A 22597-nucleotide genomic window follows, 5' to 3' on the forward strand; every position below is an offset into this window, starting at 1 on the left:
GACGGACGGACGGACAGGGGGCAAAACATACTCTCTCGCCATGCCTTTCGGCCTGGCGGAGACAAATATGGTTGTTATCAATGATTAGTTCCACATGCATTGGTAGTGGAGGTCAAAGGACCACACCCCAAATCCAAGCCCAAAGTCTACATTTTCAGTTTGACAGTTCATAGTTGTCTCCGCCAGGCTGAAAGGCATGGGGAGAGAGTATGTTTTGCACCCTGTCCGTCCGTCCTTCCGTGTGTCCGTCTGTCCGCGAGCAGCTAATCTCCGGCACCGTTGGCCCGGTCGCTACGAAACTGTGCACACACACTCCCTGGATGCCAATTCAGAACCTCTGCCCCAGATTTTTCACATGGGCCTGTTATAGCGCCACCAGGTGGCCGATTTGTGCAAAACCCATTTCTCCTACAGATTTTATCCAAACGTCATGCAAATCGGTACACACTATCTCTATAGTCATGTGATCAACGCGGATCTGTCCGGATCTGTCATCCATATTCCATTCTCATTGGCTAAGGTTGGCTTCCAAAGTTTGCAGGATTGGTCCGTTTTGAAGAAAATGCCCCAAATCATGAACGCAGCTTGTGATTTCTGTGAAATTTCACACGCACATTCCCACTAGGCCGAGGAAGAAATGCCACCCTTTTCAGCGCCACCAGCAGGTCTAATTTAGCAAAACACATTTTTGGAACAAAATGCCTCAAATCATGAATGCAAGTGTCCGATTGAAAGGCCTAAGAAGAAATGGTACCCTTTTCACTTTGGCCTGTTATAGCGCCACCAGGAGGCCACAATAACCTACCTGGCCTGGCGGAGACCTGTGCTCCGAGGAGCACTTTTTCTAGTTCACATTTGAATTTCTTTAGTGACACAATCAACTGTTGTGAAATCATCAGCTCAACAGAAGGAATTAGGTTTAGGATTAAACATTTACAGGTTATAGGTTCTATGACATTCATTTTCACTTTTTATTTTATTTTTTTATGTTTTTTGGGGGGTTTTATGACCTCAATTACACCAAAAAAAACTGAACTTTGAACATTCAGTGGATTTTCTGTGGTCTGAGGTTTTCTGAATAATTAGGCTGAAAAGTAATCTGAGATTGGCCCTTGGATAGTGAAGTCACAGGCCATTAATCCCGGGGGGGGGGGGGGCAGAGGTGAAGATTGACAGGCAAAATCCCTCAACAGCGACACCCGCAGGCAAATATTTATTTTTTCATTGCAATTGAAAAGGCTTTAGAAATGTGAGAGAAAAACACCTGCAATGGATCACTATAGTGGAATTTTCTGTTAAAACCTTTTATACACATTTGAAGGACCATGACAAAGACTTTTAATGTGTTGTAAAACTGAATGTCATGAAACCTTTAAATTTAGGAGTAGGAGTTAGAGTTGATTTATGCTCAGAGTTAGGGTTACATTTCGCAGCATGATGCGTTGTGAGCAGGGGCGTCATTTTGGCCCCAAATATCTTTGCTGAAAATAGCCGGTCTGCAAGTTCTATTTCTGTTTACTCACCGTTCATTTAACTATGTGAGCGAACAAACCCGTACAGGTCCATTTGGTTCCATCTGTACACTCTCAGAGTCCACAGGCACTTAAGTGGTGTCTCTGTACTGGAACACTCAGTAATATGCAGTGGTTTAAAGTAACTAAGTACATTTACTCATGTACTGTACTTAAGTAAACATTTTTGGTATTTTTACTTTACTGGAGTATTTCCAATTTTCAGCTCTTTTACTTCTACTCCACTACATCTGAGAGGAAAATATTGTACTTTTACTCCCCTACAATTATTTGAAAACTTTAGTTACTAGTTACACTACTTTGTAGATTTGGATTATTATTACAAAACAAATTACCGACTTCAGCCCTATATACATTTCGGCCATTTGAAAATAGCCAATCTACAAGCTCACAATGCGACGCGATGTGACACATTGTGCTTGAAGATCTGCCATTTTCATTTTCGATTTTGTTTTTATCCCACGATTTTGTAACCCTTTTTTTCACCCGGTGCTAATTATCTAAGTGATCCTGGGCGCTACACTCCCCCCGCCAGCCTAGGGAGCCCAGAGCCGAGCTCATGCCTCCTTCAATGCATGAGAGCCAACTGACCTTCTTGTCACCTGACAGGGGGGAGGTTCCCCAGTAGGACGTAGCGCGTGGAAGGAACACGTTATTCTGACCAGTTCCTTTCCCCTCCATCAGGCGCCATCAGGCGCCTGCCTGTCATGGGGGAGGCGGTATAGCGACCAGGATTACTACATGTTTTTGTGAGGGTATTAACTACCCTAGTAGACACGGGGAGAACATGCAAACTCCACACAGAAAGGCCCTTTCGCCAACCCCACCTAGGGTATGGGCGCTGATGACGCGGAGGAGAAGACACGCCCACAGCGTCCCCGGCGGGAATCGAACCCAGGACCTTCGAGCTGTGAGGCGACAGCGCTACCGACTGTGCCACCGTGCCCCGAAAAAAACACATTGTTCTAAAATTGCATGAGTAGTTAATCTACAAGCTGACAATGAGTTGCGTTGCAACACATTGTGAGCTTGTAGATCTTCTATTTTTGCTCCTTTTCCACAACAAAATACAGTCTAGTGCTTCATGGAATGGAATTCATGGAAAAAACATAAACAGATGAAATATGGAGATATAAGGTTTCTGCCTGACAGTGACAAACAGACAGTGATTGGCAAGGTTCCGTAGCCCTCGAGATACAATTCAACCAGTTTAGTATTCTCTGATGTTATGGAAATGCACTGTTTTCAACGGCTCTATACTGTCACTGTTTACAGAGATCTGAAATAAAATATAAACAATAGCTGGTTAAACTCAACATGAAATCCTGCCTGATGGGCAGAGCTTTGATGGCACTGACGCAGGGGAAGCTAAATCAATAACAGACAAACGATGCCATGAATGAGTGTGAAATAGGATTGTGAGCCGAGTCTGAACAAAAGCCTCATTCAGTGGATTTTATGTGGGATGAGAATCTCTGATTAGTTTCAACAGCCCTGCCCTTTTTAACTCTCCTCAAGGCAAACAGAGAAAGTGCATGAGATGTGAGCTCATGTCACCTTTTGAAAACATTTGAAAATGTTTTCTCTGCAAACACAAAACAAGTGGATTGTGATAATGGAACATGTCTCTCTATGTCATTTAAATAACACGCCCTTGAATATTCTCGAAACGCCCCGATTTTACGACATGAAGAACCAGAATACAACCAAACAAAGCATGGAAAGGCAATAAGAAAGGGTTTCCCCCGCTCGCCTCGCTGCCTGTCACTCACACGCACGCTCGCTCGCACGCACGCACGCACGCACGCACACACGCACGCACGCACGCACACACACACACGCACACACACACGCACACACACACACACACACACACACCTTGCAAGCCCAACTGGGTAACGGTACAATCTTTGTCAAGTAGGCTAGTAGCCTACATGAATGATTATGATACTAATCACATCAATACGTTTGTATATTAATTAATTTAACCCATACCGAGCAGTGCACGTTCGAGTTACACAAAAATAAAGCAGTCATGTAGGCTATTCCCCTTGAGACTCGGGCGGGCTGCAGTCAGTCCCGTGGAGAGTCGGGTTTATATCCTCAGCCCAGCTAGGTTGTACATAACTCCAGGACACACTACTGTAGGTTTGGAGACCTCACTGTCCATGAAAAGATAACAGCGGTGCCGCTCCAAACTCCGCTCCAAACTCCGGTCCAAACTCCCGAAAATTCTCTCGCATAAGCGCTCAGATATTTTGAAAATAGCAGATCTACAAGGTCACAACGCCTGGCAATGCGACGCGTTGTGAGCTTGTAGATCTGCTATTTTCAAATAACCAATGCAGCCAGATCTGCAATCTTATCTGAATGACTGTTAAAGCAGTTTGTTTAAATGAGTTTATAAAATGTTATATTTTCCCAGGGATTATTTATTAGTGTGATAAATGTGTCCAGATGCCTGTCAGACGGTCAGACAATGCTGCTCCGCAGGTCTAGGATGGAACAAACGGGTGCAGCAGAAGTCTACAACTGCCTCCGACCTGACGTGAGATCTGAGCAGGCCGTACGCCTGTAATCAAAGTCAGGATATATTGTTAATGCTGAAAGTTGCAGTGATCTCACCGTACGCCCATTATTTGGTCTACACCGCGTTGATAAATGAGGGCCCCTGTGTCTATCCTGTTGTCTTCAAATCAGAGAACCCTGCGGTTCTGCAGTGTAGAACATCCAGTTTACATAATACCTTGCTGAGTTAATTGCAGCCATAAATTAAGTGAAGAACACAGAGCAGACTCCAGCTGATACCAACTTCCTACATTTGAAAGCTGGCGGCGTGCAGTGGTGGAAAAAATACCTCTTTCTTTTGCTACTTAGAAAGTCACGTAGAAAGTTACGTAGAAAGTCCGGAATTGAACATTTACTTGAGTAAAAGTGGTGTAGATCTGCTATTTTTAAATGGCCAAAATGTGTATGCAGGGTGCGTGCGTGCTTGCGTGCGTGCGTGCGTGCTTGCGTGCGTGCGTGCGTGCGTGTGTTGTTCAGTACAGTTGTCATGCGCAGAGTGAGCATGTTGTCTGTCTCCATGGTAAAAACGATGTGAGATGTTACAATGCCAGCTGTTTGCTGCTTCCTAATTTGTCTTCTTATGCCGCAAGGCTGAAAGTCATTAGTAGTTACATCTGTCTGTGCGTAGCTCTCTTCCTCTGTATGTATTTGTCTCACATACAGTACAATATCATTATCTTAGCATAACGGGGCTCCCAAACTTTTCCCAAAACCTTTCCAAGACCAATCTGTTATATGTGTAATTTTTTAAGTTTCTTTGGCTATTCAAAAATAGCAGATTTACAAGCTCATAGCGCGGCACCGAGTGCTATTTTTGAAAAACCTTGCAAAATCTGGGGTCCCTAGAACAAAACATTTTGAGATGGGCGTCCACGGCCAAATACATATCTAAAAATGTTTTATGTTGCTATATCAGTGGTGCTCCAACTTTTCCATGTCAAGGACCCCCAAAATGATATGTATTTGGCCGCGGACCCCCATCTCAAAATATTTTGTTCCAGGGACCACCCAGAAGCAAATATTTGAGTTAAAAATGTTCGCTTTAAAAATATAAATATTCAAAGATTTGCACAAAATGTTTATGATTTTTCAAAAATAGCAGATCTACAAGCTCATAGCACAGCATTTGGTGCCGCGCTATGAGCTTGTATATCTGCTATTTTTGAGGTACAACTATCTCGCCTCCTTATAATTAATAACCAGAGTCAGATTATCCATTACATATCCTACTATTGCATGCGTCTGTCAGCACCGGGAGATCTCTCTCTCTCTCTCCCTCCTCTCTGTGTGGGCTGTGGCAGAGCTGGACTGCGATAACTATGACTATTACGATAATTATGGTGACATAATTATCGTAATAGTTATAGTTATGGTTTATCGTGCTCAGTGTGAATGGCCCTTTACTGGGATGTTTTTCCTCGGCTGCGTGTGTGGGAGGAGAGGAGTGAGGACCATTCACAGCCTGCTCCTGTGTGTGTGTGTGTGTGTGTGTGTGTGTGTGTGCGTGCGTGCGTGCGTGCGTGCGTGCGTGCGTGCGTGCGTGCGTGCGTGCGTGCGTGCGTGCGTGCTCTAGGCACGCTAGTCGTTAATCACAGTGACAGTGCTCTGCCTTAGGCGTCAACTTGTGTGGAAACAGTGTGTCAGAAAGGGACAAGTACTTCACACCCATCAATAAAGTAAATAACTATTTTTAAAAGGAATAGCAAGAAAATAGATACATATATATATTTTTTTACTTCCAAAATGTTGAAGTGGAAGGGGCATCTACATACATAGTCCCACCCCATCATCTTTAACACCTCATCCCAAAGTCAAGTGTTGAAGCAGTCCTTTCCAAAAGCTTTAATAGACCTTGACTTCATAGAAACTAAATGTATGATTTATGACGGTTCACTTTGAGCAGCTCGGCTGGCATTGGGGCTCAGGCGGCTGCTGTGTTACGACCCTTTTTTGTAGATTAGCCCCAGACAAACACACACACACACACACACACACACACACACACACACACACACACACACACACACACACACACACACACACACACACACACACACACACACACACACACACATACCTACAGGCTCAAGGCAAGGGGGGAGATGATGTTTCCCATGTCTGTTTGTTCAGGGCTTCAAAATATTCAAATTTAAAAATGGAAACTGATCGGGCTGAACATTTTAGTCATACGTCATAGATATGTCATAGACTGAATGACGTCACAGGCTTGGGCCACCCGGCCTGGTGGAGATACTGAATGCTCCACTGAGTGAATGAAGCTCTCTGGTTGGGAGTATTTCATTTCTCAGCTCAGCACACTGATAATCACAAACTCTGAGGGGCTTTGCTTTCGCTATTTTCGGATGTAATCCACTTGTTCCAAAGCCGCAGATAAACACCAGTTTCTGCAGTTCTGTGTTTAACCCATTAAGGGTTAAACGCATCTCTGTCATTTTAAGATTTCTTTGGCTATTCAAAAATAGCAGATCTACAAGCTTTTTTTTTAAAGATCTTGGAAAATGTGTGCAAATCTTTGAATATATTATCTTTTAAAGCAAACATTTTTAACTCCAAACTGTGGTGGGTGTCTGTGGGGTGTCCCTGGAACAACATATGTTGAGATGGGGCTCCGTGGCCAAATACAGATAATTTTGGGGGTCCTTGACATGAAAAAGTTGGAGCACCACTGATATAGCAACATACTGTTAGGATTTAGAAAAAAAAATAGATATAGATATAGATAATATTTGGCCGCGGACCCCCATCTCAAAATGTTTTGTTCCAGGGACCCCAGAAGCAAAAATTTGAGTTACAATTGTTCGCTTTAAAAAATATAAATTGAAAGATTTGCAAAATTTTAAAATAAATAGCAGATATACAAGCTGCGTGCGTGCGAGCTCATAGCTCATAGCGCGGCACTCGGTGCCGCGCTATGAGCTTGTAGATCTGCTATTTTTGAATAGCCAAAGCAATCTTAAAATGACACAGATTGCGTTCCCGGATAGAATGGGCTAAAGAGCTACCGGCCAAATCTGATCTGATAAATGGGAAGTCCACTCAAAGCTGTAGCAAACGGATGACTAGAGGCGGTGAACAGGTGCATATGCCCCGTGCTGGCCTGTGTGTGTATGCCCCGTACCGCCCTTGCAGCTTATTAATGTGAAGAGATAACAACATTCTCTCAGTTCATGCATAATACAAATGGTATTTGTTAATGTTATTCTGAGCGTTTTTCGGTGAGATGCAGCATTCACTCTATGCAGTCATTATCATTCATGCGGAGAGGCCGCACCACTGAGCATGATGTGCCAAACGTCTCCTTTTACCCACACATATGTGTGCTAATTTCACTGCCGAGGCCAGTCATTGAAATCCATGTATCCAGTTCATACATTCAATTGTCAAAATAGCAGAACAAAATCTATTATTTTCATCAACATTCATTTTCATTTATTTCATTTTATAATTGATTCAATTGTTTAGTTCAACGTAGGGTAAGTGATATGTTTTGGTCAAAACAAAATGTTTTTTGTTCAAAGGTTAAAGCACACATTGCTAGAGTGTTTGTTCAGTAACAGGAGTCTCCCTGCCTCTCTAAGTCTTTAAATAAACTGAACATACTTTTTTTAGGTAGGTGACACAATTTCAGCCAATCAGGAGAGAGTACCTATTTATCAGCTTTTTTTTAATATATCGTTTTCCATTTCCAATTGTGTCAGCTCGTTTCTTTGTGTCAATTTCCAATTTCACTTGTTTAATCTGTATCCTGTCTGATTTCTCTATCCTGATTGGATGAAATTAGTATCCTGACCCGGAAATGCATTTTCTGTTTAATAAAGAGCTGGAGAGACATGGAGACTCCTGTTACTGAATAAACACTCTATAGCAATGAGTACTATCAGAATATATAGCTAAAACGTATTTTAATCAAAGAAAATTAACCTTTAACTGTTGCACCCTTAATTTGGTCCTATTTGTACACTGTCTGAGATAAATTAACTGTGCAGGACAGAGAGATCACTTCCGTTAATAGTGAACAAGTAATCAGTGTCTCTAAATTGGTTAACAGCTGGTTAACAGTAAGCTGGTTCACAGCACAGCCAGACTCAGCCCTCAAATGTGGAAATTGCCTCTGGGCGTGTGCTTCACCGTTGACCTTCTCCTCTCTCCCTTCAGTCAGGAAACAGAGATACTGTTCAACATAAAGCTTGTCTGTTTACACTAGACGACCATACTTTAACAGAGATACAGTAACAGTCCATCAGTCTGTTTCCACTATGACCATACTTTAACAGAGATGACAGTCCATCCTTAAGCTTGTCTGTTCCCACTATGACCAGTTAATAGCAGTTCAACATTAAGCTAGTCTGTTCCCTCTATGACCATATAGGCCTACTATGCCTTTAAACGAAACTTGAAATACTGTGAGACTGCTTGCTCTGTTGCCCTCTCCATTTCCATAGAAATGAATCATTATCTGATTATCAGGTGTTGATGAATACATACTGTAGACATTTCATGACAACTTAAGACAGGTAATGTTTGAAAAAAAAAATTGGAGAAGAAGTGCAATAAAGACGCATATACATAATTTTGAAATCACTTTCACTCTAGGCGTAATGATAAATGGTAAATGGTATTTATATAGTGATTTATCCAAAGTGTTATACAATGTGCATCACATTCTCTCTCTCTCTCTCTCTCTCTCACACTCACACTCACGCAGACGTGCACGCGCACGCACACGCACACACACACACACACACACACACACACACACACACACACACACACACACACACTTGATTATTACAGTGCCACCTTGAGGTCAAACACTTTTACAGAAACATTATGATGAGAAGAAAAACATTAAGGTTCCATCTTGCAGCATCGCAGCTAGGAGGAGCCCTAAAATAAAGATAAACTAAAAATAAATGACTGTGGTACTTAACACAGCAATTGACCTGAATAGAAAAGAGCAAGGCAGCATTTTCTTTTTTGCATACAAATTAAAGAAAATCACTGGTTTAAAATCACAAGACGAGGCTGTAAAGTCACCATAATGGAAGTGAAAAGGACAGAATCTCCTTCCTTAAAGGGTAAGACCACTTTGGTAGAGGTTTGGGTTGTGCAGTTACCTTGCCATGATGTAACTCCAAAGGTGGGCAAGAAATCAAAAATAATTGCTCCATTGATTAGAAATTGATAATTCAAAATATGCTCCTCATTGACTTACATTGTACAGTAAAGCAGCTCTCAAAGTCACTCTTTTAGCACAAAAACGAACGCAAACAAAGTTGATTCAGACAATATAGAACATCACCAAACCCAGTACTGTTTTTTTTTTTAAATAAAAATGTCAACTTCCTGTTGATTTTGCCATTTTTAATAAGTAGAAAACCCGGACTGGATCAGCCGATCCGGATCCAGATCTTCAAATAGTAAAATCAACAGGAAGTTGACATTTTTATTAAAAAAAACAAACAGTACTGGGTTTGGTGATGCTCTATATTGTCTGAATCAACTTTGTTTGGGTTCATTTACGTGCTAAAAGAGTGACTTTGAGATCTGTTTTACCATACAATGTAAGTCAATGAGGAGCATATTTTGAATTATCAATTTCTAATCAATGGAGCAATTATTTTTGATTTCTTGCCCACCTTTGGAGTTGCATCATGGCAAGGTAACTACACAACCCAAACCTCTACCAAAGTGGTCTTACCCTTTAAAGGCATACTAGGTAACGTTTTCAACAAAACTAAAGTTAAATTGTATATCTTTTGTGAGTGGCAAAAGTTTCACAACACCCACTCCATGAATTTCACCCCCGGAAGCCTTTTATTTATATATTTTCTATTGAACGCGGACGGGGGGGACTTTCCCGGGAAAATGACGTTTCTGGCCAACGTCATGACGTCGTGGCCGACGTCCTGGCCGACGTCATGACGTCGGCCAGGAACTAGCGCAACGGTTTCCTGTTTGGCCAGGAACTACCGCGCTAATAACAAAAAGGAACCTCACGCTGATTTTAAGAGAATGTAGGATTGGAAGATCGAAAAAGAACAGAAAAAGAAAGCACAGCTCATGGTAACTAATGCTCCACTGGCTAAGAGAAACGATCCGTAGATAGTATAAAACAATTAAAAGATCGCTTTTTGAAACACTTCCGGCTTCCGGTGAAAACGAATGGAATTCTGGGTAATCGAGGACTACAGAAATTGTATGCAGTGACGGTAGTGACCAGCAGAGGTTGCTAAAAATCGTTATTTGTGATTCTGCATTGTACAACTTTAACTCATTAAGACCGAGAAATAATCTCTGTCATTCTTAGATTTCTTTGGCTATTTTTTGAAAAATCTTGAAAATGTGTGCATATCTTTGAATATATATTTTTTTAAAGCGAACATTTTTAACTCAAATCTTTGCTTCTGGGGGATTCTACAAATACCTTCTAAATCCTAACAGTTTTTTTTTAAATAATGTATGTTACTATATCAGTGGTTCTCAAACCTTTTCATGTCAAGGACCCCCAAAATGTATTTGGCCGCGGACCCCCATCTCAAAATATGTTATTCCAGAGACCCCAAGAAGCAAAGATTTGAGTTATATATATATATTCAAAGAATTGCACAAATGTTCACGATTTAAAAAAAAATAGCAGATCTACAAGCTCATAGCGCGGCACTCGGTGCCGCGCTATGAGCTTGTAGATCTGCTATTTTTGAATAGCCATAGTATAAAACAATGGTTAAAGTGGTTACACAGATGCGTTCCCGGTTTCAATGGGCTAACTTCCACCATCAGTGTGACCTTGAACAAGGTTCCACTGAAACTCCCCAAATGCTCCAGGGTGCAGCTCTGCTCGCTGTAGAGAGTAGATGTACTGAGTAACTTCCTGTTCCCCTCCTTGCACCCAGGCGCTTTGCCCTAAATAACTCTTAAGTTAATCCCAGTGAAACTTCTCAACTTAAAAGGGCATGAAACCTCCTTTCCCTTCATTTAAAACCAGTGGTGGAAAGTAACTAAGTACATGTACTCAAGTACTGTACTTAAGTACAATTTTGAGGTATTTCTTACTTTACTGGAGTATTTCCAATGTTCAGTACTTTTACTTCTACTCCACTACATCTCAGAGGCAAATATTGTGCTTTTACTCCACTAAAATTATTTGAAAACTTTAGTTACTAGTTACTTTGTAGATTTTGATTATTATTACAAAACATATTTAACCACTTCAGCCCTATATACATTTCGGCCATTTGAAAATTGCCAATTTACAAGCTCACCATGTGTGAGCTGATGAGAGCTGATGCGACGCATTGTGAGCTTGTAGATCTGCTATTTTCAAATATTTTTTATGCATTTGAAAATTTTGTGAAACAGGACATTCTGCATAATTTAGCCTACTTTCTACTTTTGGTACTTTGAGTACATCTTTTAGTACACTTTTGTACTTTTACTCAAGTAAATTTAGAATTCCGGAATTTTACTTGTAACAGAGTACTTCTACATCGCAGTATTGACACTTTTACTTAAGTAAAGAATTTGAGTACTTTTTCCACACTGCATAGGTGTGCTATTCATCTTTTTGGTCTTCATGTGAGGTCTAAATCCAGATCAAGTGTATTGATCAGCAGTAAACCCATGTGAGACTGAGGGACACAGTTCAGTTGATCTGCTTCTAGAGGGACTTCAGTGCTGGTGGCTGGAGAGTTTAAATAACATTATTTGAGACAATCTAAAGCACCTTGTGTGTCTTTACTCTTTGTTCTCTCATCCAGTTTCTTTCTGTTCTCTCTTCTGTTGTCTTATATAATCATCCAACACACTCTCTGCTGAATAACTCTCCCTCTCTGTCTGTCTGTCTGTCTGTCTGTCTGTCTGTCTGTCTGTCTGTCTGTCTGTCTGTCTGTCTGTCTCTCTCTCTCTCCCTCCCTCCCTCTCTCCCTCTCTCGCTCTCTCTCTCTCTCTCTCTGTGAGCTCGCGGAAACTTGTGTGAGGAAAATAAAGTTCATATTCTATTCTCCATTGAAAACACGGTGCCCAGTGCATGCAAATCATTGACACTGTATAGAATACAGCTGGAGGAAATGCAATAACCAAATAGAATGTTCTTTTGAGGGTTGCAACAGAGCACTGACAGTAAGAAGAGGTTGTCTGTTATGTTTCAGTTACACTCTGAATCATCAATGGTGGAAAAAGTAACCCTGGAAAATAGTAGATCTACAAGCTTGCAGATTTACAAGCTACGAGTTTGTAGATCGGCTATTTTCAAGTAGCCCAGGTGTAAAATAGGGCTAAAGTGGTTAATGTATGTTTTATAATATAATAATTTATATCTGCAAAGTAACCAACTAAAATGATTTTAGTGGAGTAAAAGTACAATATTTGCCTCTGAGTTGTCATGGAGTAGAAGTAAAAGTATTGAAAATTGGAAATGGTCCAGTAAAGTAAAAGTACCTCAAAATTGTACTTAAGTACAGTGCTTGAGTAAATGTACGGTAGCACTTTACAATAATGACCCGTTTAGTTACTTTACACCACTCTGTGCGTGCGTGCGTGCGTGCGTGCGTGCGTGCGTGCGTGCGTGCGTGCGTGCGTGCGTGCGTGCGTGCGTGCGTGCGTGCGTGCGTGCGTGCGTGCGTGCGTGCGTTTGCCACCTCGTTTCAAGCAGAACATCAGATCAGATGACTGTTTCCTGAGGCTCTTAATGGGGGGGTTGATCAAATAAATCAAATACAATAAACCAACATCCAGACAGCGATGGAGAGATTAAAGTATTAGTGGTTTCAGCTTAGAACAGAAAGATCCTATACTTCCCTAAATAAACATTCCTCCCCCTATTCTAGTCCAATCATTTTGCTTACATCACTTTCAGGAGTGAATGTGTGTGTTTCTGTTTTGCACACACACAGGCGCACATACTCAATGGTGTAAAGTAACGAAGTAAATTTTTTAAGTACAATGTTGAGGTATTTTTTTTACTTTACTGGAGTATTTACAATTCTCAATACTTTTACTTCTACTCCACTACATTCTCAGAGGCAAATATTGTACTACAATTATTTGAAAACTTTAGTTACTAGTTACTTTTCAGATATAAATTATTACATTATAAAACATACATTAACCACTTTAGCCTTATTTTATATCTAGGCTATTTGAAAATAGCCGATCTACAAGCTCACAACGCGTTGCATCGCTTGTAGATCTGCTATTTTCAAACATTTTAGTATACTTTTGGTACATTTTTAATTCCAGACTTTTACTTATAACAGAGTACTTCTTTTTTCCCAACACTGCAGTCACTCACACACGCACGTGCACACACTAATACTCTCAGAGAGAAACCCCTCGAAGCGTCGACTTCTATCTCCGTTCTCAATCTCTCTCTCGCGGCCTCCGCTCCACTTCAGACTGATGTATTTAAATGGCTTTGTTGTCTGTCCAGCAGCGGTGGAAAGTATCTAAGTACATTTACTCAAGTACTGTACTTAAGTACAATTTTGAGGTATTTGTACTTTACTTGAGTATTTTAAATTGTCAGTACTTTTACTTCTACTCCACTACATCTCAGAGGCAAATATTATACTTTTACTCCACTATAATTATATGAAAACTTGAATTACTAGTTACTTTGTAGATTTGGATTATTATTACAAAACATACACAAACCACTTCAGCACTATTTAAACTTTGACCATTGGAAAATAGCCGATCTACAAGCTCACAATGTGTTGCGATCTGCTATATCTGCTTGTAGATCTGCCTGCTAAAGATTTGCATTCATTTTAAAGAGTTGAAAACTTGTGAAATGGGACATTCTGCATTTTACTTTTGGTACTTTAAGTAGGCCTACATTTTGATGCCAATACTTTTGTGCTTTTACTCAAGTACACTTTTAATTCTGGGCTTTCAATTGTAACAGAGTATTTCTATATTGCAGTATTGATACTTTTACGTAAGTAAAACATTTGAATACTTTTTCCACCACTGCTGTCCAGTGGGTTACCGGGTTGAGAGATCTCTTTCATGTGAGTGCCCCCCCCCCACTCCCCTCACCCAGCCCACTTGCATCAGTCTTTTTGCAGGACTGCTGAGCAGGACGTGCCGCAATAGTAGACGTGTGTCACTAACTGACTCATCTGACATGTACACAAGGGTGGCGTGGCTTACATAACTTAAAGAGCACTCCGGTCCAGATAATGACAAGTCTAGTGCAATTTTAGCGTCACTTGGCATGTTTGCTGGGTATTTAGTGACAAGTATACAGTGGTGGAAAGTAACTAAGTTTTTAGGCATGTTTTACTATGTTTTACTATTGTACCAGCTCACAACGTGTCAACGTAGACCGGCTATTTTAACTATTTTAAAAGGTTTTTCAAAATAGTATAAAATAAGGCATACGGGTAAGGCAAGATAGGGCCCTAAGCAGGAGGTTCACACATGTTAAAGGACCATGAGAAACCTGCCTACCAATGACATCATCAGTGGGAATTCCAAGATAATAGCACTACTGTCTTTTTCTGTTGAAATATAAGCCATAGTTATTATCTTAATGAAAACCAAACCTACCTACCGATGATGTCACTGGTAGGCACATTTCAGAACTATAACATAGCTCACCAATGAGACACGGAGTGAGTAGACGGACATGGTGCCATCTACTCAGTGGTGTAAAGTAACTAAGTACTAAGTACTCAAGAACTGTACTTTACTTTACTGGAGTATTTCCAATTGTCTATACTTTTACTTCTACTCCACTACATCTCAGAGGCAAATATTGTACTTTTACTCCACTACAATTATTTGGAAACTTTAGTTACTTCTTACTTTGTACATATAAATGATTACATTATAATTAACCACTTTAGCCTCATTTTATACCTAGGCAATTTGAAAATAGCAGATCTACAAGCTCACAACGCATTGCGATGCAACACGTTGTGAGCTTGTAGATCTGCTATTTTCAAACATTTTAGTACTTTTACTTTTGGTACTTTAAGTACATTTTGATGCCAATACTTTTGTACTTTTACTCAAGTAACATTTTGAACACGGAACACACCTTTTACTTGTAACAGAGCACTTCTACATAGCAGTATTGATACTTTTACTTAAGTCAAAAATATGAGTACCAAGTGCCCCTTTAATGTTACCAGGACGCCGCTGGGAATAATTTCTGTATGTTTTCACTTCAAAGTGTTTTAGGGAAGAAAAGGCTCATTGAGACACTGCTTCTAAAGCGTTTAGTCTGTGTTTCTGGGTTCTTTCCTGAGCTTTTGTTGCCCACAGCGTGATGTCAATGGGACCAGAGTGCATTCTGGGATGTCGAATTGTTTCCTTTAGGGGAAACGATACAGTTTAATTGGCAAGTGCAGTGCATTTGCATATACAGTACCCATACTTATTTTTTTCAGTAAACACACAAATCAACTGAGTTGGTATTGCAATACATTATTGTATGAATATTCTTGGGAAACAAATGTATTAGGCAACATAAATACAACATGGATATGAATGAAAAAAGAAAAGAGTAATGTAGAAAAGGGTGTATGTGCAAACTGTGTGTGGGTAAGACTGGATGTGAATTGTTAAATGTGAGTCATTGAATGGGTTCTAAGCTTATATTTGAAATGAGTGAATGATTGAAGTGAAGTAGACTGTGATGAGATCTCAATATCTCATGCAGGGACGTGCAGAGAATGTTAGAGGGGCAGGGGGTGAAATTTCTAAAAGGGCACTGTTGGTGAAAATAAAGAAAATAGCTGATCTCCAAGCTTACAACGTGTCGCACTGCGACACTTTGTGAGCTTGGAGATCAGCTATTTTCGGTGCGTGATGCCGCACTCAACTAAGTATAATCAGGATTCAAGCAATACTGGATATGCAATTCTTTCAACATAAAATGCAGCAAATGGAAAAGACAATTCTCTTGAATGCTGCATTCAGGTACGGCATGGAAAGGGGGCATTTGCACTTCTTTCAAACAAGTAAGTGCTATACATTCAGGGTCTGGAGATTTACAGATGGGTAAAAGGGCAGGGGCTCAAGCCCCCCTTTAATGTCTACAGTATGTGTGCACGTGCCTGATCTCATGTTTAGTGTCATGTGTTCAGTTCAGTTCAGCTCAGTTCAGTTTATTTTTTTATTTTTTCGGATAGTAGAGACATAACATAAGTAGTGAGGTACATTTCACAAACACACACGCACGCATGCACGCACGCACAAACGCACGCACGAACGCGCGCACAGTGGTGTAAAGTACATTTACTCAAGTACTGTACTTAAGTACAATTTGAGGTAGAGAGAGAGAGAGAGAGAGAGAGAGAGAGAGAGAGAGAGAGAGAGAGAGAGAGAGAGAGAGAGAGAGAGAGAGAGATTGACAGCAAGGAGAGATGTCAGATTTCAGAGTCAGTGAAAGGAGAAGACAGACAGTTTCTCTGGAGATATAATGGTGACAGTCTGTTCGGGTGACAGTGGCTCAGGAGGTAGAGCGGCCGCTCGGGAAACGGAAGGTAACAGAGTTTTAGTGTCGAAGTGTCCTTGAGCAAGACACTGAACCCCTAACTGCTCCCGATGAGCAGGTTGGTTGTAGTGCACATTGTAAAGCTTGGATAAAGGTGCTATACAAGTAAGACGCGCGAACGCGGGAAGCGAACGCCAACGAAAATAAATGATAATGAAAATAAATCATCTAAAAAAAAAGTAACCAATAAAAAAATATATAACAAATAAATAAAAAATCTGCGTTAAAAGGATCTTAGAAAAATACAAATTCCCAAAAAAAAAACTTTGAATGTTTTTGAACAATTCAACAAAGTGTTTGAAGTGTCTGTTTCACCCACTTCCGGGGGGCGGAGCCAAAATCCGAGCCCAAAGTATTTGTTCGTAGACCCCCACTTAGGGGGGGTTGAAAAAGTTTCGGAGCGATTCGGGCACTTTTCATTTAACATGGGGTTTCAATGGGGAGTTTTTAGGAACCTTCTCCGGGGCGTGGCTTCCGGGGGAAGGGGCGGGCTTAAACGCAACCTTGACAGGTGTGTTCAGTTTTCAAAGGCCTTTCATTTGATGTATGGTACGTCTATATTGGACATTTACTTGGCTGCACACAGGGCTGAGGCAGTGCACGCACACAGACACACGGAGACGCACACACACAAGCCGAGCACGGTTTCATAGTAAGCTCCACTTGCGCGGGCGCGCCTCCTTCCGCTGCGTTCGCAATAAATGCACCATTTACCAGATCTGTAACCAGCTGCCAAGAGGCTCCGCTGGGAGTGATACGAGGCTCAACCTGCCACGTTGCCAGGTTGAGCCCCTCTTATTTGTGTGTGTGTGTGTGTGTGTGTGTGTGTGTGTGTGTGTGTGTGTGTGTGTGTGTGTGTGTGTGTGTGTGTGTGTGTGTGTGTGTGTGTGCGCGGCGAGCGTGTCAGTGATCTTTAGCCAGATATTGTCATGTACGCGTATCAGTGCACGCTATGTGATATAAACACAAGCTGCACACAGTGCTGGCTGCTCTCCTAAAGCCTTAGGGCTGCATGTCGCCAGGCCCTCGCCTCTAATTTCCATCAACCAAGACCTGAGCAATCCTGCATGTCTGAAATGTTATATTTGTGGTTTTGTTTTGTTCTGTTTTTCCCCAGCCATGTCTGCTCTCTAGTCTCAAAACAGTCATTTCCTGCCCTGATTAACGGGCTGCTCCAGGCAGGCCAGAGAAACAGCTTTTTCACAGCATAATTCAGATTTTGTTTTTGTCTGACAAAGACTATGTTTTCACTCCCTTGAGTCAGTCTGTGAGTCTGTCTGACTGTCGTGTGAGCAGCTAATCTCGTGCACAGCTGGTACGGAACAATCTCCACCCGCATGCACACACACACACACACACACACACACACATCTTCCAAATGCACTTTGCACCAGGCTTAGGGCAATAACACACAGAGAGCAGGCAGGAGGATGGAAGTCACCAGGTGGACCAAAAGGCAGAATGAAATATTTATGTGACTCCTGCCATGACCTGGAGAGAAAGAACGAGAGAGAGAGAGAGAGAAAGAGAGAGAGAGAGAGAGAGAGAGAGAGAGAGAGAGAGAGAGAGAGAGAGAGAGAGAGAGAGAGATATGGCAGAGAGGAGGAGGACAGATAAAGGAGTGCAGTGCATGAGCTGACGTCTGGGAGACTGAGGCTACAGAGTGGCTGTTTCTGTCAGGCTTGGCAACATCTCTGTCTCTCATTAATGTCTGCCCTGTGGTCCTACCCCCCCCCCCCCCACACACACACACACACACACACACACACACACACACACACACACACACACACACACACACACACACACACACACACACACACACACACACACACACACACACACACACACACACACAGCTTGCCCTGAAGCACACATCCATCCATTCAGCTCTCCTGTTAAACCAACCCAGCTCAGCAGCCCTGGTCCAGGCATCTGTCAGCCCACACAGACCCCTGTCAGCTGCAGCCTGTGGGCTGGTCCACGCTGGCACTGCACAGACAGTTATATACTTTACACTGTAGAGGAGCAATCAACAAGGTTTTGGGAAAAAAACATATAGTGCTTTTCCACCAACCAACCAACCAACCAACCAGGGTCTGGGGTCTCTCTCACCACAACACAGCATGGTCTGTGTCCATTCATTCAAGTACAGTGAGTCACCTGTACATATTGCTGGGTGTAATTACACAGAAACAGTAAATTAATAACCGCTGTCACCAAACATTTCTCGAGGTGATTAGCCGTCATGAATCCTCATTATCGCCAGAGGGGAAGCTGTAGCCTTTCTGTCAAGTCATAATTTTGTTTTAAACAAATGTTTACAAATGTTGATTCTGATGCAAACAAAACAAAATGTGTTTGCATAAAAAATATGTTGTTTTTGATAACTAATGCAGACTGTAAATGCTGCGGAAGGCAAACCGATCCGATCCATCCTTCCTTCCCCTCTTCTTTCTTCTCCTCTGTCTATTCCCTCCTCTGCACCCCCCACATATCTATGATAAATACAGTCTGCTGTAAGAGTGAGCGTATCCTGATGGATAAAGACATCGGTATCCTCTTGTTTTCTTCCACTTGTTGTGCGCTCTCGGAAGCCTAAACGTGGAAGCCGTTGCCACACCTCGCCTGTAGCTGCATGGCAACGCTACCGCTAAATGAATAAATGTAAATTCAAGAAGATGTGGGAATCAATGGGAATGGAAATGAGGTGTAATGTGAGACGACAGCGGATGCGCCTCACATGTAAATTCACAAACTCCTCGGGCCTTGGATGTGTTGCAGTGTGTTGGCATGTGTTTAGAGAGGATAGATTACCCAGGCATGTGCTGGGACTGAGGGTTGTTTTATTTTATTTTTCATATTTTCTGTGGCTGACCCTAGACCTAGATCATCCATAAACCACCTGTCATGTCAAGTTTACAACTTGACAGTGTTGTTTCTAACGTCTCTCCCAGAGAGGAAATTATTTGAAACCAAGAACAAAAAGGATCAGACCCACCTCAAACATCTCAACACCTCAACATCTCAACACCTCAACATTTCAACACCCCAGCACCTCAACACCTTAACACCTCAACATCTCAACACCTCAACATCTCAACACCTCAATACCTCAACATCTCAACATCTCAACACCTCAGCACCTCAGAATATATAAATATATAAAAGTGACCTACCCTTTTTTCCGCTTTTATCTTTGTCCTGTAATGACGAGACTCAAAGTGTTCCTCATTCTCATTAGTGTTCCTCACCTCTCTGTTCTTGCTCTGTGTGTGTCTACAGGTGTTATGTGGATGACAAAGTGTTCCTCACCTCTCTGTTCTTGCTCTCTCTGTGTGTCCACAGGTGTTATGTGGATGACAAAGTGTCCAAGGTGGCCTGGCTCAATCGATCCAACATCATCTTCACTGGTCAGGACAAGTGGTCCCTGGACCCCCGAGTAGACCTGGTGACCAAAGGACAGCTGGAGTACAGTCTACGCATACAGAAGGTACAGTAGTGCAGTATGACCTTACAGAGAACAATGTACTTTACATACAGAAGGTAGAGTTAGTGAACAATGTGCATACAGAAGGTACATTATGACCTTATAGAGGAGGGGTTCCCAACTTTTCTGTTACCATGGACCGGCTGACAGTTCATAAAATGTTCACGTCCCGGCATGATTCTGGGGCGTGGCGGGGGGGGGGGTTGCACCCCTTGCTGCTATTTATATATTATTATATCCATGGGTGCACGTAACTTTTTTGGTCTAGTTCTCAGGGGAGCACCTGGATATGTTACTTGGTGCTCACCAAATAAAGAAATAAATACATTTTGCCACGACACGTCTCGCAGGATGGATAAAAGAGGGAAACATGGATAGCTTGTCTCTGCAATGGTCTGCATGATGCGGGACCCCCCTTCTCGTGAATGATAGGCACTCCCGACATTAACTCCAAGCCTCTTGAATAGTGGAATTTCCTCTTCAAATGAACGCATAGGACGTGCATGTTTCGCTTTGTGGAAGGCCAACAGAAATATATTACATAGTGCTATTTTGCACCACATCACGGTGCAAACACGCGCGAACGCGCACATATGCACTACGCATGTGTCGTTGTTTACATTGTCAGATGGTTTTAATTTGAAGGTTCATCGGGATGTTCAATGTGTTTTTGTGAGTTAAGATAAGTGACCGGCGTGCTCCATGCCGTTGTGCTGTGTTAAGTTACACAAGTGACGTTGTTTGGGCGGAAACAGTGCTCTCTGATTTTCACAATCAAATGTTACCCACCCGTGTTTAGTTCAGAATCGCCCGTCCCCGTACCCGTGAACTTAGTATATTTTTCACCCGTTTTCACACGTCAAACACGGTCTCCGCGGGTACCCCGCCCGTTGCAGGACTTTGAGGTGCACTGATGTATTTCTCTCCTCTCCTCTCCTCTCTGTATTTCTCTAGGTGAATGTATATGATGAGGGGTCCTACACATGTACTATACAGACCAAACAGCAGCCTAAGACCTCACAGGTCTACCTCGTTGTACAAGGTAATGTCTACCTCACTGATTCTCACCCTTTTTTTCACTTTAAGGATTTGATATGCAATAGGCCACGGACCCCCATTTTAGTGTCATGGGAACTGGGGGATGTGCTGTGACCCAGCACCATGACAGCTTTTTTTTTACAGAGACAGGGTCAAATACCCTGGAGAGCAACACAGCACACAGAGCCACTGCCACACTGACACTGTCTCTGAAGAGGCAGGGTGGAATTAAAGGTTCAGCAAATTTACTTTAAAACAAAATGTTTAGTGTTAAAGGTTAAAGCTCTATATTGGGATAGTAATCATTGACCTTTAAGCCAATGTAAACACTACAGATTCAGCTATAAATGTGAATAGTTACATCCCACTATGGAATGGCAAGCTGCATTGCAGTTGATAAATGAGTTAGTTGTGAGTTTTGTAGAACACTTGTGTTGTTGTGCAGTTGTACATAAATGAATACTTTCTCATGGCAAAAAAAAGAGAACTTTTTTTAATTTGAAACTTGAGACAAGTTTCTACAAACCCCAATGTTATCTATGACTATTCAGGCATTTTAAATCTGGTTGGTTATTACCACCACCTGCTAGAACAGAAGTTATTGTGTTCTAGACAGACTGTTGGCCGATTTACATCAGTGGTGGAAAAAGTACTCACATGTTTTACTTAAGTAAAAATATCAATACTGCAATGTAGAAATACTCTGTTAAAAGTAAAAGTCCGGAATTCATAATTTACTTGAGTAAAAGTACGAAAGTATTGGTATCAAAATATACTTCAAGTACAAAAGTCTCTTGAAAATAGTAGATCTACAAGCTCACAATGCGTCACGATGCGACACATTGTGAGCTTGTAGATCTGCTATTTTCAAATGGCTGAAATGTATATAGGGCTGAAGTGGTTAATGTATGTTTTGTAATAATAATCAAAATCTACAAAGTAACTAGAAACTAAAGTTTTCAAATAATTGTAGTGGAGTAAAAGTAGAATATTTGCCTCTGAGATGTAGTGGAGTAGAAGTAAACGTTTAGACAATTTGAAATACTAAGTAAAAGTACCTCAAAATTGAACTTAAGTACAGTACTTGAGTAGTTGCTTTCCACCACTGATTTACATGCACTTGTATTATAATTCCCACAAGATTCATTCTGGCACTGCGGTTGGGAAAGGTGTACCTGTTCGACTTCTGTTTGTAATGCAGAAACAGGAGGAACATTGTTAAGATGCCTTAATTTGAATGGACGTTTGCCCTCGCCTGGGAGCTTACATTAACTATAATGGCAAGCATATACTGTCAGAAATTTGCTGACATTAATTCAAAACCCATGGCAATAGATCGATACTGATTTGAATCAGCTGACAAGCGCTGCGCCCTGGTGAAGAAAAGAAAGTAAAGAGTGAAGATATTTAAAAAAGGGAGAAAGAAAGCAGTATGAAGTA

The 22597-nt window shown here is 41.6% G+C and overlaps 1 protein-coding gene across 1 annotated transcript in view; it reads left to right on the top strand.

Moving 5' to 3' along the window:
• LOC308105275 (limbic system-associated membrane protein-like) overlaps positions 1-22597 on the top strand; it is a 213493-nt gene that overhangs the window by 120343 nt on the left and 70553 nt on the right. Inside the window, exons 2-3 of the mRNA XM_080455919.1 lie at positions 19978-20122; positions 21074-21161. Of these exons, the coding sequence (XP_080312045.1) occupies positions 19978-20122; positions 21074-21161 (233 nt within the window). The remainder of the gene's footprint in view (positions 1-19977; positions 20123-21073; positions 21162-22597) is intronic.

The sequence above is a fragment of the Gymnoscopelus braueri genome, assembly GCF_963280865.1.
Source record: "Gymnoscopelus braueri genome assembly, chromosome: 17".
NCBI lineage: Eukaryota > Metazoa > Chordata > Actinopteri > Myctophiformes > Myctophidae > Gymnoscopelus > Gymnoscopelus braueri.